Consider the following 17,218-nt stretch of genomic DNA (forward strand, 5'->3'; position numbering starts at 1 on the left):
CATCATGGGCACGAGCCACCCCAGCATTCAAGACACCTTCAAAAGGTGATGCCTCATAAAAGCAGCATCCACCATTAAGGACCACATCACCCAGGACACGCTCTCTCCTTACTACTACCATCAGAGAAGAGGTACAGGATCCTGAAGACACACACAATGTTCTAGAAACATACATCAAAGTTGCTGGTGAACGCAGCAGGCCAGGCAGCATCTATAGGAAGAGGCGCAGTCGACGTTTCAGGCCGAGACCCTTCGTCAGGACTAACTGAAGGAAGAGTGAGTAAGGGATTTGAAAGCTGGAGGGGGAGGGGGAGATGCAAAATGATAGGAGAAGACAGGAGGGGGAGGGATGGAGCCGAGAGCTGGACAGGTGATAGGCAGAAGGGGATACGAGAGGATCATGGGACAGGAGGTCCGGGAAGAAAGACAGGGGGGGGGGTGACCCAGAGGATGGGCAAGAGGTATATTCAGAGGGACAGAGGGAGAAAAAGGAGAGTGAGAGAAAGAATGTGTGCATTAAAAAGAGTAACAGATGGGGTACGAGGGGGAGGTGGGGCCTAGCGGAAGTTAGAGAAGTCAATGTTCATGCCATCAGGTTGGAGGCTACCCAGACGGAATATAAGGTGTTGTTCCTCCAACCTGAGTGTGGCTTCATCTTTACAGTAGAGGAGGCCGTGGATAGACATGTCAGAATGGGAATGGGATGTGGAATTAAAATGTGTGGCCACTGGGAGATCCTGCTTTCTCTGGCGGACAGAGCGTAGATGTTCAGCAAAGCGGTCTCCCAGTCTGCGTCGGGTCTCACCAATATATAAAAGGCCACATCGGGAGCACCGGACGCAGTATATCACCCCAGTCGACTCACAGGTGAAGTGATGCCTCACCTGGAAGGACTGTTTGGGGCCCTGAATGGTGGTAAGGGAGGAAGTGTAAGGGCATGTGTAGCACTTGTTCCGCTTACACAGATAAGTGCCAGCAGGGAGATCAGTGGGGAGGGATGGGGGGGACGAATGGACAAGGGAGTTGTGTAGGGAGCGATCCCTGCGGAATGCAGAGAGAGGCGGGGAGGGAAAGATATGCTTAGTGGTGGGATCCCGTTGGAGGTGGCGGAAGTTACGGAGAATAATATGTTGGACCCGGAGGCTGGTGGGGTGGTAGGTGAGGACCAGGGGAACCCTATTCCTAGTGGGGTGGTGGGAGGATGGAGTGAGAGCAGATGTACGTGAAATGGGGGAGATGCGTTTAAGAGCAGAGTTGATAGTGGAGGAAGGGAAGCCCCTTTCTTTAAAAAATGAAGACATCTCCCTCGTCCTAGAATGAAAAGCCTCATCCTGAGAGCAGATGCGGCGGAGACGGAGGAATTGCGAGAAGGGGATGGCGTTTTTGCAAGAGACAGGGTGAGAAGAGGAATAGTCCAGATAGTTGTGAGAGTCAGTAGGCTTATAGTAGACATCAGTGGATAAGCTGTCTCCAGAGACAGAGACAGAAAGATCTAGAAAGGGGAGGGAGGTGTCAGAAATGGACCAGGTAAACTTGAGGGCAGGGTGAAAGTTGGAGGCAAAGTTAATAAAGTCAACGAGTTCTGCATGCGTGCAGGAAGCAGCGCCAATGCAGTCGTCGATGTAGCGAAGGAAAAGTGGGGGACAGATACCAGAATAGGCACGGAACATAGATTGTTCCACAAACCCAACAAAAAGGCAGGCATAGCTAGGCCCCATACGGGTGCCCATAGCTACACCTTTAGTTTGGAGGAAATGGGAGGAGCAAAAGGAGAAATTATTAAGAGTAAGGACTAATTCTGCTAGACGGAGCAGAGTGGTGGTAGAGGGGAACTGATTAGGTCTGGAATCCAAAAAGAAGCGTAGAGCTTTGAGACCTTCCTGATGGGGGATGGAAGTATATAGGGACTGGACATCCAATGTTCTAGAAACTGTTTCTTCCCCTCTGCTATTAGACTTCTGAATGAACAATGAACCAAGCCATGAACACTACCTATCTTGCTCTCTTTTAAATTTTCTTCAAAATATATATTTCTTATCATAATTTATAGCATTTTTGATGTACTGCATTGTACTGTTGATGCAAAACAACAAATTTCACGATATATGTCAGTGATACTAAATCTGTTTCTGATTCTGAATATAAGACATTAAAGAAGATTACTGAAGCACTAGTGTTCAATATCAGTTTGTAATTGCAAGCGATAAAGATAACTGAAGAACTCCTAATTCCCTGCCCTGACTGCCTCGTTTTCACCACGGATGTTCAGTGCCTACACTTCTGTCCCAAGCCAAGAAGGCTTCAAAGCTCTCCGCTTCTTTCTCAACAAAAGACCCAACAAGTTCCTCTTCACCATCACCTTCCTCTGTCTGGCAGAACTGGTCCTCACCCTCAGCTATTCGTTGGCTACATACAAGAGTTCATGTTCCAAGCCTTCCCAGTTAATGCTCCCCAACTCTTCCTACGTTACACTGAGAACTGCTCTGGTGCTGCTTCAGGCACCCATGCTGAGCTTGTCAATTTCGTCAACTTTCACCCTGCTCTTAAAATCATTTGGTATATCTCTAACACCTCTCTCCCCTTTCTTGATCTGTCTCCATCTCTAGAGACAAACTGTCTGCCGACATATTTTATAAACCTACCTATTTCCATGGCTGTATTGACTATACCTCTTCCCACCCTGGCTCCTGTAAAAATGCTATACCTTTTTCTCAGTTCCTTCATCTCTGTTGCATCTATTCCCAGAATGAGGCTTTCCATCCCAGAATAGAGATGTACTCCTTTTTCAAAGTGTTACGAACCCACAGGTTTCGTTTACTGTGGACTGTCGCTTTAAGCACCTGAGTGAGGTGGGACTATGACGTCAGTCACAGGCTGAAGGAGTTTGCTTCAGATGGAGAGAGAGAGATAGAGATAGAGATAGAGATAGAGACAGAGAGAGAGAGATAGAGAGATAGATAGAGATAGAGAGATAGATAGAGATAGAGAGATAGATAGAGATAGAGAGACAGAGACAGACACACACTTCCAGTCGTAGGAGAGAATGAAAGAGGAGACCAGCTGCCGGGACTTCGGCTGGTCACTGCAACGGTTTGGTACTCTCTTAAGCCCAGAAGATTGGGTTAAACATCGGCACATGGTGCACAACGAATGTGTGACTGTCACTTCGTAAGATCCATAGGAGTGGATTTTGGGGATATCTTGTGGGAGCACTTGTGTAGCCCTTGCCTGAGTATGTCATGTGGTAACCACTGGAAGACGATATTCCTGTGACAGGTCACTTTTGGTGATAATTCATATGTGGATTTGGAACGTCACGAAGGACAAGACCTACGGCGACTGTTATCTCGTTTTACCAGCGTGGAACCTGTGGAATACTTCGTACTTACCTTCTCTCTCCACTACAACATGGATTACAACCATCTCTCTCCCATCATTTATTTCGTGGATTACTGAACTTTCCTACTTTACCATCTCAAGACTCTAATCCTTGTTTCCTCAAGCTCGATAGTTTATCTTTTGTTTATCTTGGTTGAGTTACTATATTATAAGTAGATAATAATAAAGATAGTGGTTTTAACATTACAACCTGACTCAGTGTGAAATCTCTTGCTGCTGGTTTCTGAAACGTTACAATTCATAACAAAAGAAAAAGGGAGTTCTCTTCCTCCACCATTGATGCTGTGTTCATCCACACCTCCTTCATCTTCTGGACATCTGCACACATCCCATCTTCTCGCTGCCTTTAACATGGATAGAGTTCTTGTCCTCACCTACCACCTCATGAGCCATCACATCCTATACATCACTCTCAACTTCTGGCATCTTCAACAGGATCCTACCACCAAAAACACCTTTACATCCTTATGACACTCTGCTTTTTGCTGAGATCGCTTTCTCCATGATTCCCTGGTTCATTCATCCCTTCCCACTAATCTCACCCTGCAAGCCACAGAAATGCTACACCTGCCCATTCACTTCCTCCTTTACTTCCATTCAAGTCTGCAAACAGTCCTTCCAAGTGAGGCAACACTTCACCTGTAAATCTCTTAAGGCATCAATTGTATCCGGTGCTCCTGATGTGGCTTCCTCTCCATTGGTGAGACCTCGCGTAAACTGGGGGACCACTTTGTTGAGCACCTCGACTTCATCCACCAAAAGGAGTATTTCTCGGTGGCCAACCATTTCAATTCCTATCCCCATTTCTGGTCTGACACATTGGTCCACAGCATCCTCTTTTGCCATAATGAGGCCACTCTCAGGGTGGAGGAGCAACACCTCATATTCTGTCTAGGGTAGCCTCCAATCTGACGGCACGAACATCGATTTCTCCTCTTGGTAATTTTTCCCTCCCTTTCCCTCTTCTATTCTTCACTCTGGCCTCTTACCTCTTCTCCTCACCTGCCTATCACCTCCCCCTGCTGCCCCTCCTTCTTCCCTTTCTCCCATGGTCCACGTTCCTCATATCAGATTCCTTCTTCTCCAGCCCTTTACCTTTTCCACCCACCCAACTTCTAGCTAGTCCTCCATTCTATCACCTTCTAGCTAGTCCTCCTTTCCTCCCCCCACCATTTTAATCTGGCATCTCCCTTCTTCTTATCCGGTACTGAAGAGGTGCCTTGGTCTGAAACATTGATTGTTTATTCATTTCTATAGATACCGCTTGACCTGCTGAGTTCCTCCAGCATTTTGTGCGTGTTTCAATTGAAGAACCTCGTCTTGGTTAGAACTCCAATATTAATAGGCTTTATGATTAAAACAGCTAATTGGTAGCACCTTCAGATGTGGTAATAGAAAGTTCTATCTCTGTGTGCTTAAAAATGTTGTTTAAGTTTATTCAGTCACTGTTGCTGAATCAGATGTGCAACCTTTCCCACCATCTTCAAGAGGGGGTGCCTCAAGAAACTGGCATCCAACATTGAAGATTCTCACCATCCGGGACATGCCCTCTTCTTGTTAATACAAGGAGTACTGTTGCAGGAAAGCAGCACTGCATCATCAAGAGCCTCCGTCATACGGGCCATACGCTTTCTTGCTACTGCCTTTGGGCAGGAGGTACAGGAGCCTCAGGTCTCACACCACCAGGTTCAGGAACAGTTATTTCCTCTCAAACATCAGACTCCTGAACCTGAAGGGATAACTTCATTCGTCCCAGCACTGAAATGATTCCACAACAGATGGGCCCACTTTCAAGGACTCTACAATTCACGTTCTCGATATTTATTGCTTGTTTATTTATTTATTTATTTATTATTTTGTTTGTTTCTCTTTTATCATTACCTATTTTTGCACTCTTTATTTTTGTAACTTATAGTAACTTTGTGTCTTTGTACTGTACTTCCGCTGTAAAACAACAAATTTCTTGTAACCTAAGAGAATGATAACAAAGCATCACACACAAAATGCTGGAGGAACTCAGCAGGCCAGGGACCATCTGTGGGAAAAAGGGTCTTGGCCCGAAAAGTCGACTATACTTTTTTCTATAGATGCTGAGTTCCTCCAGCATTTCATGTGTGTTGCTTGGATTTCCAGCATCTGCAAATTTTCTCTTGATTGAGAGTGATAATAAATTTCATTCGTATTCTGAAACAGTGAATTAGACTGGGGAGAGCTCTTTACATGTATGGAATATGAAAATAGATCAACATACAACTCCTTACTAAATTTTGCTATTCTAAAGAACTTTTGCTAATGAATATTAATTTTGTTGAATTGTATTATAACTTTATGCCATACTCACTTCACATTCATATAATCCAAGATCGTTCTTCTCTGTGTTTTTGATGATCAGCATTGCAACTCCGAATTGTGGGTCAAAGAAAGTTTGGTACTTTGTCTTATTTGTTAGTGGTAAGCCACCAGTACTCCATCTTCAAAAAGAACAGAATAATTAAACATAAATGGCGGCAGTATGTAAGAAAACTCCGTAAACATTAGTTCTAATATTTCAAAATCATGTTGAGTGAAAAAATAAATGAACCTTGACAACTTTATGATCAACTGGCCAATATTTAATTAGCCTGGATTCTGTTCCATTCACAAGGTGCAAAAAAAAAATCAAATAAATTGAAATATATTTCTACGGCTGATCACATTTACACATTGAGAGCAGGAAAGCCCCAGATTCATGGAAATTTGGGAAAGGGGACCAACACAGAGAACTGACTGTCAGAAGAGAAAGACAAATTAGAGAGAAATGACTAACTGGTTTAGCTGAAGGACCAGAAATTAGCGGTAGTAACTTGAAGAAGGGAATCTGTGGAAGGGGTTGGGGAGGGTGAGGTGTGTGGATAAGAGTGCAAGTATATAAACATTTCAGACAAGAGGCCATTAAGAGTGTTTAGGATTGCAGTAAAGATACTACTTAGCAATTTTTTATTTTGATAAGGGCATATCACAGGAACACGTAAAAAAACCTTAAAGGTCATAAAAATATGATCAAAATAAGTGAATTTTATGGAGGATCAGGGAAAGAAGGATAACTTCAAGGGATGGTCTTAGTTTCTAACCACTGTCTATGAAGCTATTGTCTTAACACAAAACCTCACTTGAGGAATGAAGAATTTTAAATGAAGCAAAGGAAAAACTGAAGCCTTTTAAATAAGAATCTTACCTTATTTGAGGGGCTGGCGCCGCTTCAATAGCGCATACAAACTGTGTATCTGCATTCTCGACAAATGGAATGTTTTTAAGATGGCTTACAATCCGTGGGGGCACTGAAATTCAAAACAATATTTTTAACTGATATGGTAAAGGTTCCTAAAATGGGTTTATTAAAATACCATTTAGAATATTATTTTACAAGGATGTCGTCGGGACTTCAGGGCCAAGTTACAGGCACAGGTTGAATAGGTTTGGACTTTATTTCCTGAAGCATAGGAAAATGAAAGGAGATTTGATGGGAGTATATATGAGGGGAATAGGCAGGGTAAATGCAAGTAAGCTTTTTCCACAGAACAGGCCAGGCATCTATGGAAAAGAGTACAGTGGATGCTTTGGGCTGAGACCCATCAGCAGGACCGAAACGGTGACTGTACTCTTTTCCATAGAAGCTGCCTGGCCTGCTGAATTCCTCCAGCATTTTGTGTGTGTTATTTGGATTTCCAGCATCGCAGATTTTCTCTTGTATTTCCACTGAGGTTGGGTGAGACTAGAACTAGAGGTTTAGGATGAAAGGGGAACCTGAGAGGAAACTTCTTCTCTTAGTGCAGGGGTTCCCAATTTTTTTATGCCATGGACTAATACCATTTAGGAAGGGGTCTACAGACCCCAGGTTAGGAACCCTGGATCCTAGAGGGTGGTATGAGTGTGGAATGAGCAGCCAGCAGAAGTAGTGGTTGCAGGTTCAATTGCAACATTTACAAGAAGTTTAGAAAGGTATGGTGGGCTATGATCTGGTTATGGGTAGATAGGACTAGACAGCAAACTAGATCATCATGGACTAAAAAAAAAATCGAGAACTTGAGGACATGGGTTCAAGGTGAGGGTGCAGATATTTCATATGAACCCAAGGGGCACAGTTTTGACCTTGATATGGAAATGAGCTGACAATGAAAGCGCTTGAAGTAAATACAGGACATAAACCATATTTAAAGACACTTGCAGAGTGTCAGATAGGAAAGGTTTCGGGGGATATGGATCAAACAAAGGCAAATGGGACAAGATTAGATTGTGGTCATGGTTAGCGTAGATCAGACGGGCTGCATGGCCTGTTTCTTTGTGGTATGACTCTATAACTCTATAAATGGGCCAAAGTGCCTGTTTCTGTGTGGTAATGCTCTATGACTCTAAGTAACTACACTATATACCTTAGCTATTGAAAATTTAGGGACTAGAAACTAAAGTGTACAGAAAACATTTCTACTACCAAATGGGCATTCTCAGGGAAGTTGATAGATGAATTACTGTAAATCCCTCTTGATCCTGATGTGGATCTGCTCCTCTTTCCAACTTCACATTCAGCTGAAATTAGTACTTTATTGGAGGGATTCTCCAATGACTCCCTTTATGATTGATATTTGGCCCGTACAATATATAGATAAAGTTCCTCAAAACATGTCTGTCTTACTGTCAACTCTAACAAAAAAAGAAAATGCTTAAAAACTCAGTACATCAAGCAGCATTGGCAAGAGAGACAGAGAAAGTTTCAGGTCAAAAGGCTCTTTGTCATAGTGTCTGACAAAGGATCTTTGGTCTGAAAAATAACTGCCTCGGCAAATGCTGCCTGGCCTGATAAGTTTTTCTAGTATTTTCATTTGCATTTCAATTTCCGATTTCTACAGGTTTAAAAAATATCATTACTATCAACTGTGCTTGGGATAAATCAATATCTTAAAAAGAGTACATGAAAATGGTGTCGGATGTTAAATGTTCCTTCAAAAGGTTGATATCCCACATATGCCATTTTATATGGTCAGGCACCCTCTTCATATCTGATGCATCATCTGAATTCACAGAATTGGTATAGTTATGCCTAGTCCAGGAAAGTTCAGTTATGTTAAAACTATAACTTAGAACTCAGTTTAAGCTCTGCACTGACAAAAGATACATACTTTAAAAATAAAACAGAATGCTATAATTTATACCAGGAAAAAAAGGAATTTAACATATTTACATTTAATAAAAGAAATTTATCATTAATACAAAAGAGATACCCAAAAATTGTAATCAAGTACCTTGTACAAGAATCTTTCCAAGTGTATTAGCATTCCCAGCAGCACTGGCTGCATAACACATATACTGCCCAGAATCAGCAGCATTTAGAGTATCTAAGATCAAGGTGCAGGAACCGTCCTCATCCTCAATAATAATGTGATGCGGGTCAACCTCCACAGGTTTGCCATCTAGTGGAACAACATGATTATGTTCAGAGCAATTAAATGAATGTTTGTGAGATTATCATATCAACCAATATCCATCATCAAACAAGAAAAGGTAAATGACATTAATTTAAACATCTGGTTTGATTAAAAACTAAAATGATCTTTTTCTATACATCACTTCCAAAGCCAATATGTAATCACAATTCATTAATACTCTTAAAAAGGATAGCCTTTTCAAACCCTGTTAGGAACTACCAAGATGTTCTTAAATAGTGAGTTCCAGGATTTGATTCAGTAAGTATGAAAAATTGGCAATTCACTGTAATTCCAAATTAGGCTGGCCTGTAATCTGGAGGGAAGTTGCAAATGGCATCACTTCCACATTTAGTACTATGCAAAAGTTTTAGGCACCCTAGCTTTTTTATATGGTTTCAGATAGTATAGACTCCACACAGCACTGATCTGAGCATCATTGATGCTGTCTGAGATTACCAGGAGAGGCAGAAGCAAGCAAGACAGCCAAAGTCTGCAGAAGAACTGTGGCAAGTTCTCCAAGGTGGTTGGAACAACCTACCAGCCAATTTCCTTATAAAACTGCAAGACAGTGTACCCAAGATAATTAGTGCAGTTTTAAAGGCAAAGGTGGTCACTCCAAATATTGATTTGATTTAGTTTCTTACTGTTTGCTGCACCTTATGGTAAATGTTTTAATATTTAGACACCTCATTTTATTATTGTTGCAAGCATCTTCACTTTACAGGAGTTTTCTTTACATGTGCCTAAGACTTCTGTGCAGCACGGTACTTGCTGCCTTCGTACTTCTAGGAGTTAGAAGTCATAATTAAAAAAAATAAAAATCAATGCTGAAAACACTCAGCAATTCAGGCAGCATCTGTAGAAAGAGAAGCAGAGTTAACAATTCAGTTGCAAGACTTCATCAAAACTGGAAATATGGAATAATAAGATAGAAACAGAGAAACCCTACAGCACAATGCAGGCCACTCAGCCCACAATGCTGTGCCGAACATGTACTTACTTTAGAAATTTCTTAGGGTTACCCATAGCCCTCTATTTTTCTAAGTTCCATGTACCTATCTGAGTTTCTTAAAAAACCCTATCGTATCCGCCTCCACCATTGTTGCCGGCAGCCCATTCCACGCACTCACCACTCTCTGCGTAAAAAAACTTACCCCTGAAATCTCTGTACCTACTTCCAAGCACCTTAAAACTATGCCCCCTCGTGTTAGCCATTTCAGCCCTGGGAAAAAGCCACTGACTATCCACATGATCAATGTCTCTCATCATCTTATACACTTCTATCAGGTCACCTCTCATCCCCCATCGCTCCAAGGAGAAAAGGCCAACCTCACTCAACCTATTCTTATAAGGCATGCTCCCCAGTCCAGGTAACATCCTTATAAATCTCCTCTGCACCCTTTCTATAGTTTCCATATCCTTCCTGTGGTGAGGTGACCAGAACTGAGCACAGTACTCCAAGTGGGGTCTGACCAGGGTCCTATATAGCTGTAACAATACCTCTCAGCTCTTGAACTTAATCTCACGGTTGAAGGCGGCCAAAACACCGTATGTCTTCTTAATCACACAGTCAACCTGCGCAGCAGCTTTGAGTGTCCTATGGACTCAGACCCCAAGATCCCTCTGATCTTCCACACTGCCAAGAGTCTTATCATTAACACTATATTCTACCATCATATTTGACCTACCAAAATGAACCACCTCACACGCATCAAGGTTGAACTCCATCTGCCAATTCTCAGCCCAGTTTTGCATCCCATTGATGTCCCACTGTAACCTCTGACAGCCTTCCACACTATCCACAACAGCCCGAACCCTTTGTGCCATCAGCAAATTTACTAACCCATCCCTCCACTTACTGATCCAGGTCTTTATAAAAACCACAAAGACAAGGGGTCCCAGAACAGATCCCTGAGGCACACCGCTGGTCACCGACCTCCATGCAGAATATGACCCGCCTAAAACTACTCTTTGCCTTCTGTGGGCAAGCCAATTCTGGATCCACAAAGCAAGGTCCCCTTGGATCACATGCCTCGTTACTTTCTCAATAAGTCTTGCATGGGGTACCTTATCAAATGCTTTGCTGAAAGATAGTTGCAGGAAGCAGACAACATGCGGATGGATGGAGATGACAATCTGTTTTAGAATGAGGCCAGGTTTTCCCTAATTCTACGCTGTTTTCAGTACTATCTGGATTATAGATAAATAGATAAAGATTAATAAATAGATAGAAAGGGACAATGCTGGAAAAGCTCAGTAGATCAAAGAGTCAGAGGAGAGAGAAAAGCTAAGTTAGTATTACCATATACAAGTCAATCTACAGCAAAAATGCCCACTTCCGATACACATCAAGAAAGTGAGATCTGAAAGCTGCATCAGGCCCTAAATGGAATGTCGTCCCTCATGCCCACATAGGGGCTTTCTAAAATGCTGCAAATGAACACATTGATAAATAGGTTAGAGAGGGAGTGGGATAGAGAAATCATTTAATAGGGAATGCAATCATCCAATCTACATTTGGTTTCCTTAATACAGAGGAGATCATACTGTGAACATAAATGTATTATACTAGATTGGAAGACATGAAAACAGCCAGTGGAGATGAAAGAGCAGACCAGGGAATATGACTTAAACAGTAAATTCCAGGTCCACGGTGAGTGTTGTAGAAAAGAGAACAAGGGGTACAGATACACAGTTCCGTGAAAGTGGCAACACAGGTGGACAGGGAGAAAATGTTTGTCACACTTGTTTTCATTGCTCAGAGCACTGAGTACTACAGCTGGGGTGTCATGTCACTTGTACAAGATATTAGTGAGAATGCACTTGGAATATTGTGTGTAGTTCTGGTCACTTAGCTACAAGAATGATGTCATTAAGCTGGAAAGGGTGCAGTAAAGATTCATCGAGATGTTGCCGAGACTGGAGGGTTTGAGTTATAAGGAGAGATGATAGGCTGGGGCTGCTTTCTCTGGAGCACAGCAGGCTGAGGGGTAATGTTATAGAGGTTTATAAAATCATGATGGACATGGGTAAAGTGGATGATTACAATCTTTTTCCAAGGGTAGGGGAGTCTAAAACTAGAGGGCACAGGTTTATAGTGAGGGGAAAGAGTTAAAGGGGACCTGAGGGACAAGTTTGCCCACATTTAGTGTGATGAATATATGGATTGAGCTACCAGAGCAAGTGGGAGCAGTAGGAACAATTACAATGTTTAAAAGATATTTAGAAAGGTACATGCTAAGGGAAAAAAAAGAGGGATGGGGCCAAATACAGTACTACTAAACTGTAGTTAAAATAAACTCAATCTTTATACAGTCCAGAAGTCAATCTGGTGAACCTTTGCCATCCCTCCAAAGCAAGAATTTCCTTCCGCAGTTATGGAGACTAAAACTGAACACAATACTTGTCGTTTCAAGGTCCTGTACAATTGTAATAAGACATTCATGCACTCATGATGAAATGCAATGCTTGCTGAACCTTGGAAGACAGCATAAAATGTTTGCAGAAGAATTCACTCCCACTTACGAGTATTTCACAAAGATTGCAAATTGAACTAAAAAGTTCCATTTATATTTGCAAAGGAAGAAACATGCACAACTTTAATTTCATTATGTATCTAAAAGGCATAGCTTTAAAGTGTGAGGGGTGAGTTTTAAAGAGATTTCTGAGGCAGGTTTGTTTACACAGAAAGTGAAAGGTACCTGGAATGTTCTGCCTGGAAGATGGTAGAAGTGTGCATAATAGCAACGTTAAAGGCATTTAGACAGACACATGAACAAAGAATGGAAATACAGTAATGTGCAAAAGTTGTAGACACATTATATATATCTAGGGTGTCTAAGACTTTTCACAGTACTGTGTTTGTCAACGTGGAGTGGAGAGTGACTTTGTAAATCTGGCAGGAGCCAGGAATGCTGGGAATGACGAGGGTGGAGAACTGCAGGAGGGGTGTAGAGTGGGTGGCGAGGGTGCAGACACACCCAGCCCTGAGACACCAGGCAAGGTAATTTGATTCCAAATAACTGGTTTACCGATCATTACAGAATATGTTCCTGGTGCTTCCCACACTCTCCCCTCTCTCTCTTCTCTTTTTCCCAACCATGATCTCACTCTCCCTACCCCCTTCCCACTCTCAGTCCACAATAGACTCCCGTATCAGATTCAGGTTTATCATCACTCACATTTGTAATGAAGTTAGTTTTTTAATTGCAGCAAAGTTCAGTGCAATACATAAAATTACTGCAGTACTGTGCGAATGGCTTAGGCACTCTAGCCATATATACAGCAAAGATCTTTGCACAGTACTGTATATAGACAGGCAGATGTAAAGTTTAAATTGGCATTATCATTGGCACAGACATGGCCTGTTCCAATGCTGTATCATTCTATTTTTGATGTTTATTTTTCCCATTCAGGACTCTGAGGCTGATCACAGCAACTCTGATAGCCAGCTTAGGAGAGATCAGAAGTCAAATGTGTGATTTTCCTGTCCACATAGCTTTTCTTACCACATAAACAATGAACTCTTACAAGCTTCTCTGAAAAGATGGCAAAGGATAATAATAATATCTGTATTTTTGCCAGGATGCATATTATAGTCACATAATCTATCAGTAAACAGCGATATTACCTTTGTACCACGTGATAACTGGCCTGGGATTTCCAATAACCAGACACGCTAATTTCACTGTTTGTCCCATTTCAGCAGTACAATCTGCCAGTTTCTCCACAAATTCTGGGGGGTCTGAAAAAAACACAAACACCCAATTAATTCAGTTTTCTTTGTCCACTAAAGTTTCTGAATAAAAAACCTTGTTTTCTTAATTTGATTACAACATTAAAACCAAAAAAAGAGGTGCAGTAAATCACTGCAGTTCTTTACACAAAATGTCAAGTCCACTGGCCCAGAAGGTTCAGGAACATGGGATCCAAATCAAGCTAATTGAATCCAAAATCGGATTGATGACAGGAAGCAGAGGATAGTAGAGGAAGGGTATTTCTATTGATTGAAAATTTGCAACTATATGTCTTTGATATGGAAAACTTGTCAGGATTTGTTTATTTTGCAGCATCTTATCATGTGTCCTGTGGAATTAATTGTCACAGATGGTGATGGAGCCAACTCATTGGGTATATTTAAAGCTGATGCTGATAGGTTCCTGATCAGTAAGGGTGGAACAGGCAGGAGAATGGGGTTGAGAAGGAAAATAAATCTGCCATATCAAATGGCAGAGCAGACTCAATGGGCTGAATACTCTAATTCTGCTCCTATGTCTTATGAGCACGAGTGACCTACGTAAGGTGCTACAAAACACCTTGGGAACTGTTGTTACTGCCTTTCACTAATGAAAAATTGATTATCAATTGTGTAACACTGGGTTGATTTGCAATACTCAATATGGCTTTGTGTGTGGAAGATCGTATCTCATGAACTTGATAGAGGTTACTGATGATATGGGCAATGAGAGCAAGGTGGTAGATGTGGTTTATATGGATATCAGTAACCCTTTGGTAACATTACACATGGTGGGCCGCACTGGAAGGATAAACTTGCTGGCTAATTGGATATACAATTGGCGTAAAGGCGGAAAGCAGTGTGCCTCAGGGGACGGGGCTGAGGCCATTGTTTGTCATCGCTATCAACAATCTGGATAAGAATGTACAAGGTATGATTGGAAAGATTACAGGTGACACTAAAATGGGCAGTATAGTGGACAGTGAAGGTTACCAAAAATTATAGGTAGATTTTGATCAACTGAGTAAGTGGGTCAAGAGATGGTAAATGGAGTTTAATTTGTATATATGTGAGGTGTTGCATTTCAGAAAGTCAAATCCAGGCAGGACTTCCACAATGAACAGCAGGGCCATCGAGTGTTGTAGAATCTAGGGACCTTGGTTCACTGAAAGTGAAGTCATAGGTTGAAGGGCTGATGAAAGGTGCCGAGAGGACTTTATATTAAATAATGTATGTGTGCGGGAGTTTTAACAGATTGGAAATGTATGGATAAAATAAAAGGGAAGGAGAGTGCAGGAGAGGTTACTTAAGTCTCCAGAATAAAAAAAAACAAAGTTTAGGGGGATAAGAATTTAACTTCAGGCAACATGGAGACAAATTAGAGAAGTTGGTGAATGCAGGATTGAAGGAGCAGCTTGTGGCTGAGCTCACTAGGGAAAAGGCAATTCTGGACTTGATGGCGTGCAATGAATCAGATTTGATTAGGGGACTTAAGGTAAAGGTACCCTTTAGAGGTAGCGATCATCATATGATGGAATTCACCCTCCAGTTTGAGAGTGAGAAGCTAAAACTAGATGTATCAATATTATAGTTGAATGAAGGTAACTAAAGAGGCATGAAAGAGGAGTTGGCCAAAATTGATTGGAAGGGGTCCCTGGCAGGGATAACAGTACAGCAGCAATAGCAGGAGGTCCTGGGACTAATCCAGAAGACACAGGATCATTATTCCAAAGGGAGGATGAGGCAACCATGGCTGACAAGGGAAGTTAAAGAGAAGCATTAAAGCATACAGTATTTCAAAATTAGCAGAAAACTATAAGGTTGGGAAGTTTTAAAAATCCATCAGAACACAACAGGTAAAGCAAATGGGGAGAAGAGATGAAGTATGAAGGTAAGCTAGCTAACAATATGAGGATGCCATAAGTTTTTTCAGATATACAAAGAGTAAAACTGAGGCAAAATGGACACTGAACAACTGGAAAAAGCCACTGTAGTAGTAGTAATAGCAAACAAAGAAATGGTGGACGAATTGAGTAAGTATGTTGCGTCAGTCTTCACTGTGGAAGACACCAGCAACATGCCAGAAATTTGAGAGAATCAGGGGCAGAAGTGAATGTAGTCACTACTACTGAAGAGAAAGTGCTTGGAAACTGGAAGGTCTGAAGATGGATAAGTCACCTAGACAAGATGAACTACACCCCAGGATTCTGCAAGAGGTAGCTGAAGAGAATGTATGAGGACCGGAAAATTGCAAACGTCACTCCACTCTTTAACAAGGGAGGCAGACAAATGATAGGATAATGTTGTTTCAAGTAGTGGGAGAGTCTAGGACCAGAAGGCACAACCTCAGAGTAAAAAGACATCCCATTAGAACAGGGATGAGAAGGTATTTCTTTAGTCAGGAAATGGTAAGTCTGTGGAATTCATTATCACAGATACCTATGGAGGCCAATACATTGGATATATTTAAAACAGAGGTTGATAGGTTTTTGATTAGTTAGGGCATCAAAGGGTATGGGCAGAAATCAGGAAAATGGAGTTGTGAGGAAAAAAATAAATCGGCCATGATCAAATGTTGGAGCAGACCCAGTGGACTAAATGGCTTAATTCTGTTCCTTTGTCTTATAGTGTTATGGAAAAAAAACTTTTAGCATGCTGGACTTCATAATTCAAGGCACTGAGGATATTGGTATGACTGTACCGGGCACTGGTGAGGCCACACTTGGAGTATTGAGTCCAGTTTGGTTGCACTGCTACAAAAAAAGATGTTATTCAAGTGGAAGGTGTGCAGAAAAGATTTAGAAGGATGCTGCTATGACTTGAAAGACTGAATTATAGGCAGAGGTTAGATAGGCAAAGGTTTTATTCTCTAGAAGACAGAAGACTCAGAGGCTATCTTATAGATTTGTATAAAATCTTTGGCATAGATTGAGTACACACACTCAGTCTTTTATCCCAGGGTTAGAGAATCAAAACTAGGGGACAATAATTTAAGATGGAAGGAGAACATATGTTTGTGGAATGAGCACCCAGAGGAAAGGGTTGAGGTAGCTACAATAACAACTTTTATAAGATAGCTAGACAAGTACATGATTGAAAGGTTTAGCAAATTATGGGTCAAACGCTGGCAAGCAGCTTGGATGGGGCATCTTGATCAGCCTGATTCCATGCTGTATAACTCAATGGCTCTTGAAAACATCAATAAAATATCTTATAGAATGTACAGTAAAGCAGTCCATAATGTGAGCATGAGTTAATTCAAATTACATTCGTCATAGGATGCGACTGTTTGTTAGTGGGTTAAACATGACATTGTATATGGCCCATGAGAGAATCTAATGTAGTAGGTTGTAAGGACATATGTTTCTACTTCTGACTGTCAGAAAGTCATAAAAGTTTCTTATGGCTACAGGAGCAAAAATTACCTGAATTAAGACGAAGTCAAAAGGATGCCTCACTCAGAAATAAAAATAATATTTGTCACAAATGCGGGATCTATCTGAGATTGAGGTTGAAGCAGATTACAATGTATAAAATTACATTGATTACATCAGATTACATTTGCTTGCCTATTGCAGCAGTCCAAGGGAGGTGATGCCAAAGGTGGTGTAGCATGGCGTCGATG

At 41.6% G+C, this 17,218-nt stretch overlaps 1 protein-coding gene across 7 annotated transcripts in view; it reads right to left on the reverse strand.

Moving 5' to 3' along the window:
- The window catches only part of obscnb (obscurin, cytoskeletal calmodulin and titin-interacting RhoGEF b), a 487,178-nt gene that overhangs the window by 28,204 nt on the left and 441,756 nt on the right, over positions 1-17,218 (reverse strand). For all 7 annotated transcript variants that reach the window (XM_063044498.1, XM_063044500.1, XM_063044497.1 and 4 more), the window contains 4 exons: positions 13,489-13,602; positions 8,676-8,843; positions 6,614-6,716; positions 5,741-5,870 (listed from right to left, as the gene is read on the reverse strand). In XM_063044498.1, coding sequence (XP_062900568.1) covers positions 5,741-5,870; positions 6,614-6,716; positions 8,676-8,843; positions 13,489-13,602 — 515 coding nt within the window. The remainder of the gene's footprint in view (positions 1-5,740; positions 5,871-6,613; positions 6,717-8,675; positions 8,844-13,488; positions 13,603-17,218) is intronic.

This window comes from Mobula hypostoma, chromosome 3 (assembly GCF_963921235.1).
Source record: "Mobula hypostoma chromosome 3, sMobHyp1.1, whole genome shotgun sequence".
Lineage (NCBI taxonomy): Eukaryota > Metazoa > Chordata > Chondrichthyes > Myliobatiformes > Myliobatidae > Mobula > Mobula hypostoma.